The 23,933-nt window shown below is 41.6% G+C and overlaps 1 protein-coding gene and 1 pseudogene across 9 annotated transcripts in view; one reads left to right on the top strand and one right to left on the bottom strand.

The window, feature by feature from the left end:
- Window positions 1-23,933, bottom strand: part of TTLL5 (tubulin tyrosine ligase like 5) — a 319,306-nt gene that overhangs the window by 135,942 nt on the left and 159,431 nt on the right. For all 9 annotated transcript variants that reach the window (XM_059914699.1, XM_059914700.1, XM_059914707.1 and 6 more), the window contains one exon: window positions 20,005-20,159. In XM_059914699.1, the coding sequence (XP_059770682.1) occupies window positions 20,005-20,159 (155 nt within the window). The remainder of the gene's footprint in view (window positions 1-20,004; window positions 20,160-23,933) is intronic.
- Window positions 1,965-2,679, top strand: LOC132360709 (small ribosomal subunit protein uS5-like; annotated as a pseudogene).

Here is a 23,933-nt window from a genome sequence, read left to right as displayed (position 1 = left end):
TCATAATCTGTATATGTTTCTGTTAGATTATTTTATGACATGGCTACATGTGGGTATTACTTATACACAGTTTTTATAAAGTATGAACATAAATATTTCAGTCCATAGAAAATAGGAGCATATATAATATACACACGTATGTGTGTGTATATATATATTAATATATATACATAGGGCTTCCCTGGTGGCGCAGTGGTTGAGAATCTGCCTGCCAATGCAGGGGACACTGGTTCGAGCCCTGGTCCGGGAGGATCCCACATGCCGCGGAGCAACTAGGCCCGTGAGCCGCAATTACTGAGCCTGCGCGTCTGGAGCCTGTGCTCCGCAACAAGAGAGGCCGCGATGGTGAGAGGCCTGCACACCGCGATGAAGAGTGGCCCCCACTTGCCACAACTGGAGAAAGCCCTCACACAGAAGCGAAGACCCAACACAGCCAAAAATAAATAAATAAACTAATTAATTTAAAAAAAAATATGTACTTAAAAAAAATATATATATATATACATATACATATCCTCCCCTCCCATATAGCCCTGTGTAAATTGTCTTAACCTGCAAGAAATTTGACACTTGGAAAATTTCTTAACTTCACAACATGTACCAAGTCAGACAAAATGACAGAGAAATGGATCAATAGGAAAGAAGAAATGACTCTGAGAGGCCCAAAAGTTTCCAAGGGCCCAGTCATGATAATGAAAACAGTAAACACTGATCAAATTGTACTATGTGTTCACTGCAGGGATGGGAGGAAGAGAAGAGTGTGCGTGTGTGGTTGGGGGTGGGGGCAGGAGGAGGCAGCACAAGAATGCTCAACTTCCACCTTCTGATAGGAATTTAATAAATAAATAATATATAAAATAAAAAGCCCCCAAATGGCAGATAAACATAAGATTTAGAAATATGAAGGCAAGTAACAGGAGAAACAGCTGAAAAAAAAAAGTTGAAAGTGGTTATCTCTGGAGTGTGGAAATTAAGGTTGGGTAGCAGTGGGAGAAGAAGGGGCAGGGGATTCCCATTTTCATTATAAACTTTATAGAATTACTTAACTTTTAAAACTATATACCTGAATGATTGTAGGAACCAGCTTCCAAGATGGCCCCCAATGATCCCCACCTCCTGGTATTCATATCCTGGGTAATCCCCTCCCACACTGAATGGAGCTGGCCTGTGTAAACAATAGGATATTGCAAAAATGACAGCATGTTTGAAAGACCTAAAGGTAAGAGCTAAAACTATAAAACTCTTCAATGAAAACAAATGGCAAAAAAGCTTCACAGCATTGGATTTGGCAATGATTTCTTGGATATATGCCAAAGCCACAGGCAACAAAAGAAAAAATTAAAAAATTGTTCTTCATCAAAATTTAAAACTTTTGTGCATCAAAGGATACTATCAACAGAGTAAAAATGCAACCTACAGAATGGGAGAAGATATTTTCAAATCATACATCTGATAATCCAAATATATTCAAAATACATACAGAACTCCTAAAACTCCACAACAAAAAGCCAAACTCGATTTAAAAATGGGCAAAGGACCTGAACAGGCATTTTTCTAAAAAAGATACACAAACAGCCAAGAAGCATATGCAAAGATGCTCAACATCATTAATCATGAGGGAAACACAAATGAAAATCCACAATGAGATACCACCTCACACCCATCAGGATGGCTACTATAAAAAAAAAAAAAGTGTCGGCGAAGATGTGGAGAAACTGAAACCCTTGTGCACTGCTGGTGGAAATGTTAAATGGTATAGCTACTCTGGAAAACAGTATGGAGGTTCCTCAAAAAATTAAAAATAGAATTGCCTTTCTGCTCCAAGAAAACACCAAATGGTGGATGATGCTGGTGTTCCAGGAGACCAGAAGGTGGCCACAGCAGCTCCACAGAGGTATGGGGGGCAGCTTCCGGTGCCAGCGCTGCAGCTACGCTCAGGCTGGAGCCAAGGCCACAGAGCTCGTTGAGGGGAGGCTGAGGACAAGAAGTGGCTCCCTGTCCCCGAGCCAGGCTGCTTGGTCATGGACATGGAGACCAAGTCCCTGGAGGAAATACATCTCTTCTCCTCGTCCGTCACGTAGTCTGAAATCACGGACTTTTTCCTGAGGCTGACCCTAAAGGGCGAGCTTGAAGACTACACCTGTGCAAAAGCAGACCCACGCTGGCCAGCAGACCAGGTTCAAGGCATCTGTTGCCACTAGGGACTACAAGGGCCATGTCAATTTTGGTAAGCGATCCAAGGAGGCAGCCACGGCCGTCCACGGGGCCATTACGCTGGCCAAACTCTCCCCTGTTGCCATGCAGTGAGGCTACTGAGGAAGCAAGATCAGCAAGCCCCACACTGTCCTTTGCAAGGTGACCAGCCACTGTGGCTCTGTGCTGGTATAGCTCATCCCCACCCCAAAGGCACTGGCATTCTCTGGGCTCTTGTGCCCAAGAAGCTGGTGGCCAGTATCAAGCACTAGTACACCTTGTCTGCAGGCTGCACTGCCAGCCTGTGCAACTTCACCACAGCCACCTTTGATGCCATCTCCAAGACTTACAGCTACTCACCTTGACCTCTAGAAAGAGACCATGTTCACCAAGTCTCCCCATCAGGAATTCACTGACCATTTAGTAAAGAGCCATACCAGAGTCTCTGCGAAGAAGACCCAAGCTCCAGCTATGGTCACCACGTAGAGTATTTATACCAGAAACATAAAGTGAATTAATTAAGCTTGGAAAAAAACAGAATTATCATATGATTCAGCAATTCCACTCTGGGTATATATCCAGAAGAACTGAAAGTAGGGCCATGAACAACTATTTGTACACCTGTTAACAGCAGCATTACTCACAACAGCCAAAAGGCAGAAGCCAGCCAAGTGTCCATCGACAGATGAGTGGATAAACAAAATGTGGTATAGACATACAATGGAACATTATTCAGCCTTAAAAGAAAGGAAATTCTGACACGTTACAACATGGATGAACCTTGAGGACACTGTGCTAAATGAAATAAGCCAGGCAGAAAAGGACACACATTGTATAATTCCACTCACAGGAGGTACCTAGAGTGGTCAAATTTATAGAGACAGGAAGTGGAAGGATGGTTGCCAGGGGCTGACAGAGAGAGAATGGGGAGTTATTTTTTAATTGGTACAGAGTTTCGGTTTTGCAAGATGAAAAGAGTTCTTGAAGTGGATAGTGGTGATGCACAGTAATGTAATGCACTTAATGCTACTGAACTGTACACTTAAAATGGTAAGTTTTATGTTATGTATATTTTTCCACAATTAAAAAATTAAAAAAAAAAAGACTGTGTATGACTTCTGAGCTAGGTCATAAAAGACGCGTGGCTTTTGTCTTTCTCTTAAGTCACTCATTCTGGGGGAAGCCAGCTGCCATGCCATGAGGACACACAGGCAGCCCTGAGGAGAAGTCCATCTGTTGAAGAACTGAGGCCTCCTGCCAATAGCCAGCATGAACTCATCATCCACGTGAGGGTGAGCACCATGGAAGTGGATCCTTTGGCCTCAGGCAAGCCTTCAGATGACTGCAGCCCTTCTGGCTGATATCTTAACTGTCACCTCATGAAAAAGCCTGAGGCAGAACCACACAGTTAAGCTGCTCCTCAATTCCAGACCCACAGAAAATGAGATAATAAATGTTTATTGTTTGGCTGCTAAAGTTTGAGATAATTTATTAGGCAGCAATAGATCACTTATGCAACTATTTAGAAAAATTTGAAAAGGAAAAGAGAAATCAGCTTTAACGCATTATCCTATCAGAGTGGCCTGCTATTCTACCAAAGCATGCGTCAGGGTACGTTATGATGATGGCGTGCTGCTAGATTACAATGCATCTCTTCATTAAAGCCTTAAGAGAGAGATTCTCAACTATTCTGTACCGAAAAAACTTCACAAGAATGTAAAGTGTGATGAGTAGTATATAAAGTATATTTAACTACGTATTTTAATACAGTGTTAACGGCTCTGTTTGGCAGATGAACGCTGAGCTGGTTGCAGCTGGCAGCATGGTGTACAGCAAGGTATATCTGCAACGTGTAAGAGGAGAAATGTGACATCGAGCTGGTGCCAAATACAGATACTGTGTGTTTGTTAGACTATGGAGAAACTTTTCCTCATGAGTATATTAGAGTCTAATCAGGGCAGTAAATAAATAATACCACTCACACAGCCACACAGCCCTGAAGGATGACCAGGTGAGGAGTAAAATTGCAGCAGCTTAATGGACACTGTGAGACATTACTCTACTTTAAAACTGATTCCACCATGTGGAATTCACCTGGTTGAGTACTGTTTTGAGTCTTTTAACTCCTTAAAGTGTGTTGAGGAAAATCCTAGTATGTGGAAGTGTGTTGCAAGTGTAAAACAGGTGACAACTGCTCCCACAGTAGGTTTTTAACCAGCTCAGTGTTAGGGTTCTTGTCTAGAGGCAGCCAAAGCTCAAATCCTAAAGATGGCAAGCACGTTGAGTTGTGGCTGGTTAAAGAAGAAAGTCAACCTAATCCACCTAAATTTTTGTGGTACCCAAGACAGGTATTAGTAAAAGAGCTGCCTAGGTGGAAGTCTGCTCTGTGATTATGAATCTAGATATTTAAATTCATTTGGCATATATTAAATTAGTGGATACTATGTGTCAGATGCCACATTAAGAGATAGGAATATAAAGATGTATAAGTTCGGACTTCTAAGGAGGTGGTAAAGGAAAGACATGAAAATCTGTAATACAATGGAAATGACAGAGCTGCAGGCAAGTAGGCAGCCTCCGTGTGGGATGGCAGTAGAAGGTGCACAGAGTAAGGGTTGGAATTGGGGTTGATCCAGAATGACACAAAGAATTTGCCAGATATGAACGGGGAAGGGAAAGACAATGGAAGTAGTACATATGAAAACCCAGAAATGTTAAAAAAAAAAACCCCAAAACTCAAAAAACTCTGCTGAATTCTTTGGTTGACATTCATTAAAAGGGCAGATAATGGGATAAAATCCCCTTAACATGGCATATCAGGCACTTGAACTTTTCCATCTCATCCTCAACCCTCCCCTACGTGCACGCCATGCTCCCACAATGGTGCACTCAGGCATGCTCTTCCATACCTCCCTGCCTTCACACAAGGCTCTGCGATGCTCACTTAGTTAAAAAACAATAATCCATCCTCTGCAAAGTCTACTCTGGTCTTCCTCTGATAGAGCTTATTCCTCGAGGTCCCAAGATGCCTTTCACTGGCATGTTTTTGGTACTGTGACTATTCTTCACAACGACTATTTCTTACTCACTGGACCAACCATTTAAGGCTGGTCAAAATTCTGGTCTCTGTCCGCTCAAAGCCTGGCAATGTCACAGTCATGCAGTGTTTGCTGAATGAACAAATGCATGAAGAAATGAACACTCCTCTCTCTGGAGTAGTCTTATGTTCCACCTGAAGAAGGGAAACTAGAACAAATAACCCTTTGAGAAGTTAGAGGAATCAAATGGAAAATTCATCAGGCTGAGAATTAAAAGTGGGTTCTCATCCTTGCTTTACCACCAGGTAGGCATGAGAATTTGCACAATCCACTTAACTTCTCTAGGTCTCAATTTTTCATACCTGTAAAACTGGGTATGGATAGATGATGTGGACAGGTTTACAGTAATTCTCATTTACAGAGGCAGGCCCTGTAAAAATGCTTTCCTATGTCATTTAATTTTCATTTGTTCCTTAGGACATCCCTAGGAATTAGGCATTTTACCCTCATTTAGGCATAAGTACAGTAGGTTCAAAGAACTTGCCCTAAGCAACATAGCTAGTAAGTGGCTAAAAAGGAGAGGAATCCAAATTGGTCTGCCTCTATAGAATACCTGTTCTCAAACACTAGGTCACAACATTTAAATGTGAGAGCGTAGATATTTTGAAGTAAAAGAATTTGGACCTCCTGAAGCCATATGATAGAACAAAAAAAATGGCAGTGCTTTTTTTATCTACTTTCCTCTGAGAAGGAGATGCCGTAAGGTGATAGGGACAGGGTGAGAGGTACGTGGAAATGCACCAAACAGAGTCTTAAAAGGGGGACCATCCTTTCTGGATGAAAGGTCTGAGCCTAGAGAAAGAAAGAAAATGCAGGATGAGATAAATGGAAAGGGAGGGTTAAAGGGACATAGCCTGGCAGAAAAGCAAGGGAAGGGAGAGGAAAACAGGAAGGGGTGCTGAGCCAAGCTGAGCATGAAGATGGGGGGCTGGACAGGGGGAGGATGATGACGGGGCCAAGTGCTGTTGACGGGCAGAGCGATGGGAAGCGGATGGCCATGCTGAGGAGAGAAGGATCCACCAGCAAGGCAATTCCAGCCAAAACTGGGAAACGGGATGGGATGGCTTTGTTTCTTTAAGAACTGAGGGGGTTAAAAGACAGAGCTCAGCCTGAGCCTGAGAGGAGAAAAAGGGGGAGACTACTAAGAAAAACAATGACCCCACAGGTCTGAAAGGAAGAACCTGCAGACTGAAAGAGAGGTGATGACAGAGAGTGCCTGGAATGGACCATTTAATGCTTTAAACCTGTGCCAAGCTGAGTAATGTGGGATTGAACTTGTGATTTACCTCAACTCTGGGAGAGATTAGTCTCTGTATCATCAGCAGTGTAAACAAACATTAGTATTTTATAGTGATAATAAGTATTATTAATACCGAAAAGACCTAGTCGTGTGTAGTACTTTGTAGTTTACAAAGCATGTTCATGTAGATGATCTCATTGAACTCCCATGACAATCCGAGCACCCTTGCTTCCCACCTGGCAAAATTAGGCTTAAGTTCAGTCAAATGATTTACCTCCAGTCAGGAAGTTCCAGGTGGACCTGGGATTGGCACCTAGGTCTTCCTGTTCCCGGTCCAGGGTTCTTTGGGTAGGAATAAAACACAGCCTGTGCCTTTAACAGACTTACAGTTCAGGAGATCAAGAACAAAGGCATAGAAGATGATTACTCAGGGGAGTATATACTATACTCAAAAAAGAGTGGAGTTCAGAGGAAGGAGCATATTTGGGGGCAGCTGGAAAAGGTCTGAGCTAACTGTAGACTGGATGGGAGAAAGGGACTACTTAAGCAAAGAAGAAAGGAAGCAGAGAAAGCTCAGAGTGTGGGCTTTAGAGGGGTGCTTTACCTACCCAGTCCTTCCCCCCACCAGCTTAGCAGCTGCAAGTGCAATCATCTAACAAATATTTATGGTTGACATTGCCCTAAATGCTGAGGATCCAGTGGTGCACAAGATCTACATTCAAGAAATTTACTCCAAGTCTGAAAGTATCAGGGTTGCTTGTTGGGGGGTGTCAACTGTTCTTTTGGAAAAGGGAGATGTTCTATTCTCAGAATGATGCTCTAATTCATCAGACAAATGTAGGAGCTCCAGGTTTTCAAAACTTACTATTTTCCCAAATAGAAGAGGACTGTGTTTGCCTCTCCTTTGGCAGGTGATCAGAAAAGATCAGAGCTGAGAAGGGAAAAGGGAGCATTAAAAGTGGCTATTTCACAGCAGAGTCACAGAAAAAAAGAAAAAGAGGGTTGTGTTTAGCACCTTACTCCACAATTTTATATTTACCCTCCCAACAACCAAGCTCCATTGTGTATACTATGCACATATAGTAAAGAAAAAATGTGATATGGGAACACAGTGAGAGAGTCTGTGAAGTGCTGAAACAGCATACCTGGCAGCTGCTAAAACAAAACTTCAAAGATTTGGCTTCTTTGAAAAGCCATCAGGCAGGACCCCACCCACTCCCCCTGCTAGCCCACAGCTTCCCTGGGAGCTGGTACATGTAACCACTTCCGCATGTTTGGCTCTGTTCCCCAGGGCTATAGCAGCTCTATAAGCCAAGTCAGAACTGCCAGCCAAGCAGGTGGAGGGCTGGGGGCTAGGTAAGTGTAGGGAAGCAAGACCTCTCTCCAGTATCTAGTCATGAGCATATCTCAGAAAATAAAATGGTAACGCTAGGATCTGCTTTAAAAGTCCCTTCCTCTCAGCCAGCCCAGCTCTGATTGGTTAGACACTAGTAATTCAGAAGCTCTGAGCTTTTGAGATTCCCAAGGCATTAAAATATGCCCCTCCCAGTACCACAAATTAGTTTAAGAACAGCATCTGTGGTAAATCTCTAGATCTAAACAAAAGAGGCTTGACAGCTACAAAAGAGCCTAAGAGGATAATCAAGAATATGCCTTTCTTTGTACTTCTTTTTTTTTTTTTTTTTTCCCACTGACCAAGTTTGGGTCTCTATCACATCTTTGAATCTTCTGGGACAACCATTTTGTCCTGTGCTGTCCAATATGGGAGCCACGAGCCACATGTGGCTTTTGAGTATCTGAAATGTGGCTAGTATGACTGAGGTACTGAATTTTTCATTTTATTTAATTTTAAATAATTTAAAAATTTAAAATCCACACGTGGCTTGTGGCTACCATGTTGGACAGCACTGATCTAGCCACTTATTCACCAAACATTTACTGAGCACTTTGTACAAGAAAGTGTAAGGATATAAAGATGTGTAAGGCTCAGTCTCTGACCCTCAAAAGCTTACAATCTAATACAGGAGGTAAGACAAGTATACAAACAACCATAATATAAAGAGGCGTGGTAATGTGTCATAGCAGAGCTAAACAGATGTTAGAACTTGGAGCAGGGAGATGTTGGCCTGACATTATGCATTCCCCATACTAGCCACCCAGGTAGGGGATGCCAGTACAGTCGTCCCTTGGTATCTACAAGGGATTGGTTCCAGGACCTCCGTGGATACCAAAATCCAAGGATGCTGAAGTCCCTTATATAAAATGGCACGGTATCTGCATATAACCTACACACATCCTCCCATATACTTTAAATCATCTCTAGATTACTTCTAATACCTAATATAATGTAAATGCTATGTAAACAGTTGCTGGACTATAGCAAATTCAAGTTTTGCTTTTTGGAACTTTCTGAATTTTTTTTTTTCTAAATATTTTGATCCGTGGATGCAGACCGGTGGATACCGAGGGCCGACTATAAGTCTATCAAATAAAGGACAGTGAGGAGAGTGGAACTACTGTAGAGAACACCAAAAATCTGAAACATCACACATATTCAGTAAACACCATGACTTATTGGTCAACCAATGTTAAAAGGCTGGAGTAAAGAGATAGCCATCCTATACTGGGCTGTTTAAGTACCTTCTAGGAGTGGCTCTCAAGACTCCTGCGGGTTAGGTGGGGTGGGGAGAAGGAGGGTGAAAAGAAGGGTCTCTGCCTTTTCCTCTTCTTCCACACCCTGCCTCTTCCAACAGCGCCCCCCCCGCCCCCCAAAATGCAAAGGGTCTTTTGCTTGTAGGGCACTTTCAATCTTGGATAACTAGAAAGAACTGAATAGGGTTCAAAGGAGAAGCAATAAGGACCTGATGACTTGGGAAGGCGGCTGTGTGAGCTCCACCTAGAGGGGTGGGATAGAGAGGGTGGGAGGGAGACGCAAGAGGGAGGAGATATGGGGATATATGTATGCGTATAGCTGATTCACTTTGTTATAAAGCAGAAACTAACACACCATTGTAAGGCAATTATACTCCAACAACGATGTTAAAAAATAAAAAAATAAAAATAAAAAAGGAAAAAAAAAACCTCAGTGGAGAAGAAACAGGGCTTTTTTCTCTAGTGTTCAGATCACTAGGATAGGAAGAGCCACAAAAATTCATTCTCTAGGAATTAAAACTGTGCATTTAGCCAGAGCTTCCTCTGAATTACATCTTTTAGGAACATGAGTCCAGGGGATGAAGAATAGAAGGAAGAGAAAGCCTAATGACATCTGCTTGGGATGTCATCAGGGAAGGTTGCAGAAAGGCTGAGTTGAGCTGAGCCCTGTAGGAGAAAAGGGTTTGAACATGTAAACATACAGGTGAGGAGCAGGGGGTCTGTTCATTCTTTCATTCTTTTACAATATTTGTTCTTTATGTTTAAGTGTCTACTGTTTACCAAGGCACTGGGATACAACAGTGAATAAGACAACTTATACTTTCGTGAAGTAATGATAGTAAACTAACAGGATAAGTGCTACAGAATGGTATAAGGATGTAGTGATGGGAAAATGTACTATTTTTGATCCATAGAGTTTGGCTGGAACTAAATGGGTGAAGAATAAAACTGGAAAGGTAGATTGGGGCCAAATACAGGTATTCACCTTGAAAAGCAGGCCAAGTTATTTTTTGTTTTTGTTTTTGTGGTACATTAGAAGGTCTTTTTATTTCTTCCTTAAAAATTTTGTTTTAATTATCAAAATTAACAAAATATCAACAAAGAAAATCTTTAGAATAAATAAGACAGATGAGAAAGACTTAGCCATGAAAGGTAGAATTGTACCATATTCCCAAGATGTATTCTCCAATTTATCTTTATCAGCAATAAAGTCGGTATTTTGCTATCTTTGATTTTTTTCTATAATTTCTCATTTAGTTGTGGAGGCAAGACCTGGAGACAAGTAGAAAGTATGATTAATGATGCTTCATAAGCCCCCAACATCAATTTCTAGACCTTTTAGTTGTATGAACTGAAAAATCACCTTTACAGTTAGGATGCAGCTTGATTTCAGCTTCTATCACTTAAAACTCAAAGTGTTTTGGGACATCCCTGGTGGCACAGTGGTTAAGAATAAGCCTGTCAATACAGGGGACACAGGTTCAAGCCCTGGTCTGGGAAGACCCCACATGCCGCGGAGCAACTAAGCTCGTGCGCCACAACTACTGAAGCCCGCACGCCTAGAGCCCGTGCTCTGCAACAAGAGAAGCCACCGCAATAAGAAGCCCGCGCACCGCAACGAAGAGTAGCCCCCGCCCGCCGCAGCTAGAGAAAAGCCCGCACACAGCAACAAAGACCCAATGCAGCCAAAAATAAAATATAAATAAATAAATAAATTTACAAAAACCCCCACAAAACTCAAAGTGTTTTGACTAATACATTTTATCAGCTGGACTGGTTCCCATTCACTCTCCCTTGAAAATGCCTTAAACACCTTGTACATTATCTCTCTTTTTCTTCCTCTCCTTTTCTGCAGGAGTCTGTAGCCTATATACAATCTAGGACTGTATTTAAACCCTACCGTAAACCCTTCCTCTGCAGAGCCTTAGATTTCCACCCTTCTTTAGTACCTTTTCTGAATTGTGAGCTCCGCTGAGCCCATATGCCCCCCCTTTAATCACTCGCTCTATATTTCACATGCCAAAAATAAGCAAACTTCCAGGGCAGTATTCTCTAGACCGCCCTGCTGAGTGTCAGCTCTAACTTACAGGAGCGTGGAGCACATTTCTTGATCCTCTCATAGATCCTCACATAGCACGGAGCACAAAGTAAATGTGCAATTACCTCTTGATTGATTAATTTTAGCCTCTCTGCCTACCCAAGCCCCAGCTGCCCTTCCAGAGTCAGCTCACACACCTTTTCTTTTCCGTGAAGTTTTTGCCACTTTCTCCAGTCGGAGTGATCAGTTTCTCCTCTGAACTTGTACCACTTAACAGCATAATCCTCTTCGTCAACAATTAAGTACATATTGCCTTACAATACTTGCATTAGTAACTTAAATGACTATCAACTTTCCTCCAGACAGAGAGAGAACCTGTCTATTACCTCCTTCAGAGTCAGCCCCATGCCTTGCATTTAGGAGATATTCAGTAACATGCTAACTTTTTTAGGATAACATTGTTTTAACAACTACCAGATGAAGCCATTTTCCAGCTGGAACATTACTTATTACCAGTTTCACCTTTCTTCTTTTTCAAGTATTTCAATATACTAAATATTTGGTGAAGAAGGTAAAAAAACTCTTCTCTTAGGGTCTTGTATTTCAAATGTCAGTGTTGGGTTCAAGCAGCTAGCAAGATATTTGAGAACACAAATAATACAGGCAGATATTTTCATCTGCTCAGTTTTCCTTGGTGCAACCCAGTTTCACAAGAACATAATTTGATTTCCTGTAGCCTTTAAGTACAACCTATTTATTACCCCCCCTTATGGTTTCCTTACCTGTGGTGCCAGAGAGCCTAATTTTCTCATCTAAAGCCTTCTAGATTATAGTCACATTACTGAGATGCACCCATATTTCATTTTCGTCACAGAAAGATAGTAAAACTTCTTTTAAAAAACCAGGCAAAACATGGCATTGATTATTGACTTTGAAGCCAAATTAATACAAGTCTTAGCCTGATAATTCATGAAAGCCAAAAAACACCCCTTTATTGCCTCTGAAGCATAAGAATGGTCCAATTAGGACAAGAGTTCTACTGTTACTTGTTACGAACACATGGGCCTGCCACATGATGTGACATTTTGAATTCCTAAGCTCTCATATATTGCCTCTCTCACTCTAGCCCTACTTGCATTTCCCAGAGAACACTTGGCTCCATATTAAAATGTTACCTTTTAAGTTTAGCTTCTCTTATTTTTCCTTAGATTTTAATAGTTTATAATCAAAAATTTTAATATATAGATCCTTACTTCACTATAAAAACAAATAATGTAAACCTGAGCATTGTGATTAGGTATAACTGCTTTCGCCACTGTGATATGATATGACAGTGCACGTGAGTGATGGCCAGTTGTATCTGAACTCAGTGGTGTAGCAATACCGTATCCTAAGCAAGTCTAATTTTATGTTTTTCTCTTTTCTGAAAAGGGAACTAAGAGTTATCAGGAAACTACACCAAAACCAGAACTTACACCAAAATTTTGCACCTCAAAAGGGCTGCAGGGACGAGAGAACCTGTACTCCTTTTCAGACAGTATGAGTCTATTGTTTTCTTTTATTAAAATATAGATACAGGAAGATTTTTTTTCCTTTTAGCCTCTTAAATCCTAGGACTTTTAAAAAAAAAAGCATTGATATTTTAGCTGTACTCGGTCAGTAATATGCTGAGAGTCTTTCAGCAGAAAGATGGGCAGGAGGGTAGGATGAGGTCTTTAGCTAAAGGTTCAGTGAAGCCAGCTGGTCGTCCTAAATTTGTTGAGTCAACATTAAGTAAGCTTTAAAAATGGATCATCAGTGTTTCTCTACAAGAGTCAGAAGGAAAGATATAGTGTTTCTTCACCACTGTGGTTCTTTCCAAACTCTTTCAGGGCTGGTAAACAGCTATGTTGGAAAGATAGAAGATGACAGAAAAACCATGTGAGAATTAAACTGAATTATGAATTAAGTAACTCTGATAAAATTTCCTAATTCTAGAAAAGGAGTCTCACTCAGCTTGTACATGGATTTTTGTCATTCAGTCCTCTTAAAACCAAAATAATCATCAATTGTGGATGGATATCAAATTACAAAGTGAACAGCTAAATAAGACAGGGTCTTGCCTCTAACAATGACTCTGTGTGTATGTGTCCGAGTGTGCACGTGTGTGTGTTAATCCTGAGGAAATGTATATAAGGTAGTTTATCTTTAATGCTTTGAGAGGGAGGGGAGAAGGCAAACGAAACTGGAAAAATGCTACACTGGCAAACCACAAAGCAAGCTGCATTTTATTCTGGCTTGCAGATAAGAAAAGATCCCTGTCTTCCACTCCTGATACTAGGCCCAAACATTCCCAAACTTACTTTGCCTAGGCCTTGGTATGATGTCCAGCCAGCGATCTCTGACACATTTCCAAAGTTTACCAACATTCCTTCAATAGGCAGAAGTCCAGTGATTCTGGCCTTGGTACAAACACCTACAGCACTCAGCTCTCTTGGTGAAGGAGGAACTGTAGAATCTGTCACAGAGCTTGAACTGACACAGAGCATAACCCTTGAGAGGTTATGTGTCTGGCTGAGTGAGAAAAGAAGCAGAGGAATTTCAGATAGAAGTTCAGGCCTTTATCACTCGTGTGCCAGAGAAGCGTTTTTCTCAAGGGGAAGCAGTGGTTAAGAGCTAAGACTCAGGAGGAAGAAGGTCAGGTAAACTTTGTTTTATGGGAAGGAAGGAGGATAAGGAGAGAAATAGCACTTCTACAGAACTCTGAACAAGAAAGAGTTTCTTTTTGTTTTTAGGCCCCCCCAAAAGTGGTTTCTTTTTGTGATTGTGCTCTTTGGCTAGAGAGTGTTGTTTATATAACAGGATAAAGTACAAAATTATAAGCTCCAAACTCCTCCAGAGGAAAGCTCTCCCAAAGCTCGACCCCCAGGATGGATGGAAAATATGAGTGTTTACTGGCTGGAACATTGAGCCGCAATGGAAATTTCAACATTCAGAAGAAGATAGCAGAGAGGAAGGGCCTGTTGAGTAGAAAGAAGTCACCCTTCAACAAAGGGGTCAAAGAAAAGGAAGAGTCTCCTGTGGGCCCCACTCTGATGGCCCTTCCTCAGCTGGAAAGGCTACATCTCTGCGATCCAGCTCCAGGAGTGCACTGCATATGGCTGATGGCCAGTTTCCTCTAAACTAGATACTAAAACACGGAGCGTAGCAATCCCACATCCCAAGCAAGTCCAATTTTAAGTTTCTCCTTTTTTTTTTTTTCCTGGAAAGGGAACTAAGTGGTATCAAGAACCGACACCAAAACCAGGCACTATACTGGCTACTTTCACATGCACAACTCAACTAAATCTTATAACAACTTAATGAGGTAGGTATTATTATCTGCACTTTTAAGCAGATGGGGAAATTGTGGCTCAGAGAAGCTAGGTAACTTGCACAAGGTCATACACTCAGTAAGGCAAACCCTAAAGTCCCTTCTCTTTTCACTATACCCTGCCATCTTCCTAACAGGGGCTGATGGCCTCCTTTCCTATAAAGTTAACATGCTTTTAAAGAAATAGAAGCATTTAAAGGACTAGTTTCAGAATAATTCCCCTAAACAGAGGAAGAAAATGGAAACAAAGCCTTACCATTTTGGTCACTGAGTAATTTTTGCAGAACTATGGGCTCTCTTTTAAAACCTCACACACTCCTCCTCCAATTCTCTTTTTATTGTGGTTAAAAAAAAAAGTATAACTTTAAATTTACCATCTTAACCATTTTTATGACTACAGTTCCTTAGTGCTAAGTACAGTCACACTGTTGTGCAACAGATCTCTAGAACTTTTTCATCTTGCAAATTTGAAACTCTATAGCCATTAAACACTAATTCCCCCTCCTCTGTTCCCCCAGCCCTTGGCAACCACCTTTCTGCTTTCTGTTTCTACGATTTAGACGACTTTAGATACTTCATAGGAGTGGAATCATACAGTATTGGTCCTTTTGTGACTGGCTCATTTCACTTAGCATTATGTCCTCAAGGTTCAGTCATGTTGTAGCCGGTGACAGGGTTAAATTCTTACACCCTCTTCTTGATTCTCCTTCTTCTACTTGCCTGGGTCACACAATTTAAATCTTTTTGTTATATGCTGCCCAACACTGCTTCCTAACTGTTCCATGTATATGTGTCTCCTTCTCGCTGCTAGATAGTAACCTCTTAGTGATCCAACACCAGGTCTTCAAAGTCTTTTAGACCCTACCCAGCGCTGAGCACTACGCCGAGAGCATAGAAGATACATCCTGGACAGTAAACTCTGGGAGACTGGGGACGATTCTGTCTTATTTGTCGCTACTCCCAGCAGCTAACACAATGTCTGACACATAGAAAATGAACAGAACATGTTTTATTAAAGAAAATAAACTCAATATTTCTGAGAACTGAAAATGAAAAGATGGGAAGTCAGAGTCCTGAATCTCCAGCAACATTCGTGAGAAGTAATCTAGGACTTCCCCGGTGGCGCAGTGGTTAAGAATCCGCCTGCCAATGCAGGGGACACAGGTTCGAGCCCTAGTCTGGGAAGATCCCACATGCCGTGGAGCGACTAAGCCCGTGTGTCACAACTATTGAGCCTGCGCTCTAGAGCCCGCGAGCCACAACTACTGAAGCCCGCGCGCCTAGAGCCCGTGCTCCGCAACAAGAGAAGCCACCGCAATGAGAAGCCCGTGCACCGCAATGAAGAGTAGCCCCCACTCGCCGCAACTAGAGAAAGCCCGCACTCAGCAACGAAGACCCAACGCAGCCAAAAATAAATAAATATAAATAAATAAATAAATATTTTTTTAAAAAAAGAAATAATCTAAAACAAGGGAGAAAAGTATTAGTTAAACTGGTATCAGAATCTCTGAAAGTCTGTTTCAAAAAATTATGTAAAGAAAGGTACCAGACTATAATTTATTACTAAAGAGTAAGAGGGCAGAGGAACAAGGTGACATGAAATATCACCCAAATTTCCAAGATTTGGGGCTTCATTGTACCCCATTCCCCAGTACAGAATTTAAAGTTCTGACATACAGCTGTTTTCCAGAGTAGAGGCCACCAGGCCACAGAGCCTAGGCCCACGATGTCTTGCCCTGTCACAAAAAGAAGGAACAAACTCATGACTGTGCCTTCAACCTTCCTCACCTTTAACATCGAGGAACAGACAAATCCCCAGGTTGCATGTGTGAAAAAACCCGAGATGGATAAAAATAATTCAATGACAAATGCTGGAAAAACATACAAAGGGGCAGAAGCCAGACATTCGTGGGATTCCCTGACAGCTCGATCCACGAGGAAGGGCTGGACTGGAAAAAAACAGAGCCTCAGGTTCCTGCCAAGCCGTCTGAGGCCCTGTCCTTCCCAAATCATTCCAAGCAGCAGCCAGAACTTTACAGTAACCCTTCCAGGTCTCCCAAAGAAAGATGCGCTCCTCACCTAGAAAGTGCTCCTCCCTGACATGGTCCAGTTCCGTGCAAGGCTGGCGGTAATGAGGAGATGCCTCTGCACTTCAATCTCAGCTCCTAACAATTGCCCGGGTACCCAGAAAAGTAGATAATTAAAAGGCAGCTTGAAAAACCCGACCCATTTCATTGGCTAAAGAAAAGCTTAGTACCCAGGTATCAGCATCTAGAAATCAAATACAATCCCTTTAAGAAAAAACAGGTTGCGGACATTCGGTACCTGCATCCTGGAGGCCAGATTGTATAATTCTCAATCGGCCTTGCTCGGAGGCACACCTCAGGCTTCTAAACATGTGACTGTATTTGGCCCTGACTACATTCTCTTCTGGAGAATGGCCTGCAATTAATCTCACTTATTACCTCTGAAAAGTAACAACAGAGGAATGGCTGGCCAAGTCCAACTCCGAGTGTCTAGGGAACTGCAAGCTCCACGGCCAGGCCTCAGACTGTCTGGGCAAGGCGTGGGCTCTCTGCCTTCCTCTCCCACAACAAAGCTCCAACAGGGACTCCAGACAGACCAAAGGAACCGAGGGATTTGAGGAGCTGGGCTGAGCTCACACTGACCCAATGGGAGACGACAGCCCTGGGCTACATTTGGGGTGGTTTCAAAACAGCGGGGGAAGAACAAGGTTGTCTGGTGAAAACTTGTGTGATCCATAAAATTGAGAACAATAGCAACGCCACAGGGAAATGAAAAATAACACTATTTGCTGAGTTCTTGTGAGTCACCAGTTTTCATTCCTGTGGCTACCAAGTCACTGAATCCTCCAAGATGCAGATGAAAAGTACAGCCAGCATTGGATTCTCTTTACATCTTTTTACTGTTTACAGGGCAGCCCCTGGTTGAGTGAATTATGAGAGTTTATCAGCACTGGAATCCACTGATGCTTTTGTAGATGTACAAGTAAGAGGACCTTTTATTTACTTAGCACCCACTTCCAGGGAGATCAAAGTGCTTTAAGGACAACCTAAAAGCTCCCAAAACAGGCCAGTTTATACATAAGTATGCTTATCCAATAAAAAGATTAAATGAATAGTTTAGGGTCACTTAGTGTAAAAATCAGTAATAAAACTCACATCTCTAAGCTACTAATCCCTTATTCATTAAACTTAGTCACCCTTACTACTAAGGAAGGAACAACAAGAGACTAAATAAATATCCACAAAACAGTGACTTACCAGGTAAATAAAGAAACTGGGGCATGGGACAGAGCGAATGCCTGAGGGAGGTCTGGCTGGGGCCCATGTCATAGCCAGTTCTGAAAGGACCTCTGAGAATTCATTTAAGGCTCTTTAGGGTGGGTATCTCTGGGAATTCCACATGGAACTGGAACTCCCGAGCTGAGCTTGCAGGTTGTCATGGCAACCAGAGGTTGCGCGGTCGGCGGGGCAGAGGAAGATTTTCCAGGGCTACCCTGGACTAGAATGGGGCCTGAGAACTGACCCTCGAGCTTGAAGAGTAGGTGAAGAGATGGCTGTTATGGGTACAACTAACCCCCAAAGGGAAAGACCAGGGGGCTCTGCAGGGGCTACTTCCTGGTGCCAGTGGTTCTGAAGTCGATCGTATCATGTGCCATTCTACCACAGCCCATGACACAGTCTGGCTGGGAGAAGGTCACTCACAGCACTGCACCCTAGGTGCTGCCTCTGACCTTGATGGATCCCTTCATCTTTCTGTGTCTCGGCATTAACAGGTATCACCAAGAGAAGGTTCGAAACCCAGCCATAATTTTTATTCCAAATACAGGTATGAAAAATGCTAAAACTCAGGACTTCCCTGGTGGTCCAGTGGTTAAGAATCCAAGCTTCCACTGCAGGGGGCATGGGTTTGATCCCTGGTTGGGGATCTCATCCCGCATGCCCTGTGGTGCAGCCAAAAAAAAAAAAAAGCTAAAACTGTTTTTCCAAAATGTATAGTCTTGACATTTTGCTTAACGTATGGAAAACGGTTGCAGCCTTGTCATATAGACAATATATCCAAGATTGCAGAGAAAGTGTTTTCCATAGAAACAAGGCTCTGACTGTAAAATGAAAATGGAATATTTGGAAATATTTTATATGGAAAATAAAGCTCTGTGGTATAAACAGAATTTCTTTTTTACGACTTATGTTTTAGGAATGCGGTTACTCCGGAATCATAAATCACCAAAGGACAGACTTCTCCTATGAAAAGAATAGTGTGGAAGGATGTCCTGTCTTCAAAAGTCCTGCCTCTTGGTCTTCAACTCTTCATAATTCTGAATTGAGATGATGCTTTTCACCCTTGACCACAATGATCACTGGTATGAAAGACACCGTACCAGAGCATGATGTAATGTGCTTATGTTTATCTTGCTTCCTGGGCAGAGTCTCTGCTTCCCAAATTAGTTCCTTAAGTAATCATTCTAACACCAACAGATACTTGAACAACAATTAGGTATTTCCTCCATGCCCAAGCCTTCAGTCGCTCCTCCAACCTCAGGGCAGGGCAGCATCCAAAGAGGTGGCTGGTTGGCAGAGGCTGATGTGCTGGCCTGGGGTAGGGAGTTGGTGGGACACCTGTGGCAGAGTGTCTTTATTTGGAGGGAACAATATCTCAGCTGGTTGGAATACTTCATTGTAACAGTCACATTCCATTCTAGCTCATCTGACTCAGGGACAGATGCAATTAAACCCATATTTAATAGCCACTAAAGCAAGATGTACTGGGAATCTGTTTCTCCTTACGTTTTTTACACAGGGGGACTTGAAATACAGATTGAGACTAGAATTCAATACAGTGGTTTCTTTTTAAATCAGAAGTTGCTGACTTTATGGCCAGAATCTATTTGGATCTATCCTCTGCCACTTTGCTCAACTACATAAAGGGAATTTCCTTCCCACTTTCCAAATGAACATTGTCCAGGGAGGCTTTATGAGTTCAATTAGATAACCTACATAAAAACATATAAAATACGTGCTTCAAAAGAAAAGAGTCTAAAGTTAGTGAAACACAATGTAATACAAGATATAAAAAAAGAATTAGGAGACAAGGAGAAAATGTCAAAAGTCAATACACAAAAATGTTGACTGTGAGCAAGGATTAAGCATAGTATAAATTCTTGCTCTTTCACCCGGAAGTGAACTTGCTGAACTGTATCAGAAATTTCCTTTTCATTTGATTTGCCCACAAACTGTCTTACAAGTGAAATGAGGCCCTATATTCAAGCACCAGAGGATTAGGACACGTGGGGAGAGGCACTTGTCTTGCTGGTGCCTGTGCAGGGAACTCAAAGTGAGAATGACTTGCTTAGGATTCAGGCTGCCCCTGTGTGGCCCAAATGCCGGCTCCATGGCCCTTCACATACCTGCTTCCAGGAGGGGCGGAGTGGCTCTCAGGAGCTTGGGGGTCTGACTGAATTGACCATGTTGGGCCACTAGGACTGATGACAGGCCGAAGTGTGTGGGGAGTTGAAGCACTGCTTCTGTTTATGACGCCACTTGCCAAATTCAGGTTTGTTACCTAGAAATGAAGTGAGGGAAATAACATGATTTTACAGAGTTTTAGAAAAGTATCATTAAAATCATAACGGGGAAAATCATGTAGAGTCCAGGAGATGCTGACCCACCTGAGCTTAAACAGTGGTTGCCATAAAGGCACTCAGTAAAGCCTGGCTTCTGTGCACATCCAAGAGCACAGGTGAGGGTGGCTAGTGTCAATATAAGTTAACGAGTATTTATTCTGCTCCTACTATGTGCAAAACACCATACTATGTGAGGTGCTGTGAAATACAAAGATTAGTAACAAAAACAGCAAGTACTTACTGAGTATTTACTCTGTGTCACACAAGGTTCTAAGAATTAGGCAAACTACTTAGCCTTTCTGACCCTTGTGTCATATGAAAGTTCTAAATGCTCGATAAATTTTAGTTTAAATAATAATAATTATTAATAAATAATAAACAATAATTTATAATATTTAATAATAATATTTATTATTATTTATTTAGTAATAATACTAAATAATAATAATTACTATATAAAGAACTCACTGATTTAGAAAAAAGATGCACAGGCAATGGAAAAATGGGCACCAACTTCAATAAACAATTTACAAAAATGGAATATAATTAGCCAATTAAACAATTAAAACTAGTCATTTCCACTGTCAATCAAAGAAATGTAAATTACAAGATAACACTTTCGTGTGTTACACTGACATAAATAATAACCAAAAATATAGTACCTAACCATGGCAAAGGGTGACATTAGATATGTATTACACTATTTATGAGACTATTAATTGGTACAATCTTTCTACAAATAAATTTGGCAATATATTATTAAAAGTATCAAAGTATTTGTACACTTTGATGCTACACTCTAACTTATAGGAACTACGTTAAAAAAACAACTGTAGATCATTAATGAGGTGAGTATTATAATAGCAGTTACTATTTAGCAGCACTTACAATGTGCCAAGCTCTGTATAAACGAGTATAAAACGAGTATATTACATGCATCTCATTCAAACTGTCATAATGCTATTGGCAAGTACTATTATAATCCCCACTTTACAAAAAAGGAAACTGAGGCCTAGGAATAAATGGCAGAACCAGGATCTGAACCATAGTCTTTGAAACTCCAAATCCCATGTTCTTACTCACTACACTATGCTGTGAACAGAAATTGAAAACAAGCATTGATTTTAATACTGAAAAAGGAAAGATCTAAATGGCTGAGAGTATTTAAATAAATTATGTTAAATAAATATGATAAATAAATTTTGCTCTAAACATATAAGGGAATATTATGTATCCATTAGAATTTTTTTGGAGAATACTTAGCGATATAGTAACATGCTGATATCTCAAGTTAAAAAACAAAATCGCAATATGAAACTGTACAGAGAGCAGAAGCAATTTCCTTAAATGCACACATACACAGACACACACTCTAAAGCGCATGTATTACTTTTATAATCCAAAAGAAAAAAATGTAAGTTTTTATGAAAAATACAGGTGCGAGGTGATAAATTTAAAACCTGGCTGGAAAGAGTGGAATCAGAAAAGAAAGGATGGTTCAAGAAGCATTTCAAATGAGATGTACAGGGGATGCTGAAAAGAGGGGGTGTACTCAAAGCTGAATGCAGGGTGCTGAGTAGGAGACACTAAGGAATAGTGAAGTGAGGAGATCTGAATTCCAAGAAAAGTGTCCTCCTATGAAGCGTCCCAGGAAGCTAACAATTTTGACATTTACAAATAGAAGAATTCTGGATTTTTAAAAAATCTGATAATTCTGAAAGAAAATAAGTCATTTTTAGTAACAGTATAGTGCTTCATTCCTAGTTACAGAATTCAGTGACAACAGCCCAGGACTGTGTCTTCACACCAAAGGACCCAAATATTTTTCTTGTGACGAAAGCCACTTTCTCTAAGTCGGGAGTGATCTCTGGTGTCTGTGGAGGCCGGGGGCCAGAACACTCAGGCTGCACCCTCCAGTGTGGCCCCAGATTCAGCAGAAGCCTCAGGAGCCAACCTTGGCTTGTCAATTCTGACCCCCTTCTGCCACTACCAGGGGAGGAGAAAGACCACGCTGATGAAAGGGTGGGGAAGACAGTGTGGCAGATTAGGGCAGTGTTCTCTGGCCCCCAGTGCCTCTGAAGAGCCTTGTCCTTCTTGCACCCTACCTAGTGGCAACAAAGGCCAGGTTCTCAGACGATCAAACGGATCCCCTGTAGGACTGAACTCACCCTCATCCCATACTGAGCCCTTCTCCTTCCTGCCCTGACCCCTGGCGCTAAATATTAGGCTTTTCAAATTAGACATGAGCTTGGAGCTTATAAAGATGCTACGAAGTGGAAAGGTCTTTATGATAACTAACAGATTCTCCAATTACTGCCTCAGTCAGTTGCGACAAAAACCTCATAAAAGAGGCTTATTAATAATTTATAGTGGAACAGCAGTAAAATAAACAAAAGGTACATACTTTACCATGTTTAGTATAAACAGTATAGCTGGAGATTAGTGAATGGGAAGGAGAAGAGATATCAGATTTGGTACATCTTCTCTCTTTTGTCCAGGCTGCCCTTAACTGAAACATCATAATTTTCATCATAATCACGAACACTTACTGAATGCTCACCATGTGCCATGGGCTTAGATGTCTTTGCATTATCTTGACGTGTATTATCTCACTTAACCCTGAGCAAGCCTTTGAAGGAGATTCTATTATTACCCCCATTTTACAGAAGAGGCAACTAAAGTCTAGAGAGGGTAAACAATTAGACAAAAGTAACACACCTACTAGGTGGCAGGGCCAAGATTAGAACAGAGAATGTTCTCCTCCAAATGCATGTGGAATACTTTTTCCAAATAATATGGCTTAACGTTTGAGTTCTTACGGTGGAAGTGTCAGGCACTTATAAGTGAAGTGAGGTTTTATCAATGTATCTCCCTCCTTATCCATTACTCACGGAGGTAGATACTGTGATACTCCCTTGTGGGATTTTAGTTCCCCGACCAGGGATCAACCCTGGGCCGTCAGCAGTGAGAGGTCAGAGTCCTAACCACTGGACTGCCAGGGAATTCCCCCAGTGCTCCCTTTCCAGATATGGAGAAACAAAGGGTCAGAGAAGTTATGGTAAGTAATTTGTTCACGGTCACATAACAGTTGCAGAACTGGTACTCTTGTTTTAAAATCCATTTTCTAGTTTTGAAACTAGTAGGGAAACTGTCCTAGTTACCCTTGATTATTAGAGATTTCTGAAAATATAATCAGATACAGACCTCAAATTTGGAAAACAGCGACTATACAGCGATTGATTATACCTAACTATTCCAGCATTTTCTACTTTTCCTTAAATTTTATTTCCCACTTGTTACCCTTCACCAGAGGATATTAAAAAAGTAGAGCAACAAAAAAACCAAAACAAAACCATCCTTAGGGGCTTCCCTGGTGGCTCAGTGGTTAAGAATCCATCTGCCAATGCAGCGGACATGGGTTCGAGCCCTGGTCTGGGAAGATAACACATGCCACGGAGCAACTAAGCCCATGTGCCACAACTACTGAGCCTGCGCTCTAGAGCCCAAGAGCCACAACTACTAAGCTCACACACCACAACTACTGAAGCCTGTGTGCCTAGAGCCTGTGCTCCGCAACAAGAGAAGCCACTGCAATGAGAAGAGCGCACACTGCAACAAAGAGTAACCCCCGCTCGCTGCAACTAGAGAAAGCCCGCACACAGCAACAAAGACTCAACACAGCCAAATATAAATAAATAAAATAAATAAATTTA

Source organism: Balaenoptera ricei, chromosome 2 (genome assembly GCF_028023285.1).
Source record: "Balaenoptera ricei isolate mBalRic1 chromosome 2, mBalRic1.hap2, whole genome shotgun sequence".
NCBI classification, from domain to species: domain Eukaryota; kingdom Metazoa; phylum Chordata; class Mammalia; order Artiodactyla; family Balaenopteridae; genus Balaenoptera; species Balaenoptera ricei.
This window is presented reverse-complemented; position numbering and strand designations above follow the sequence as displayed.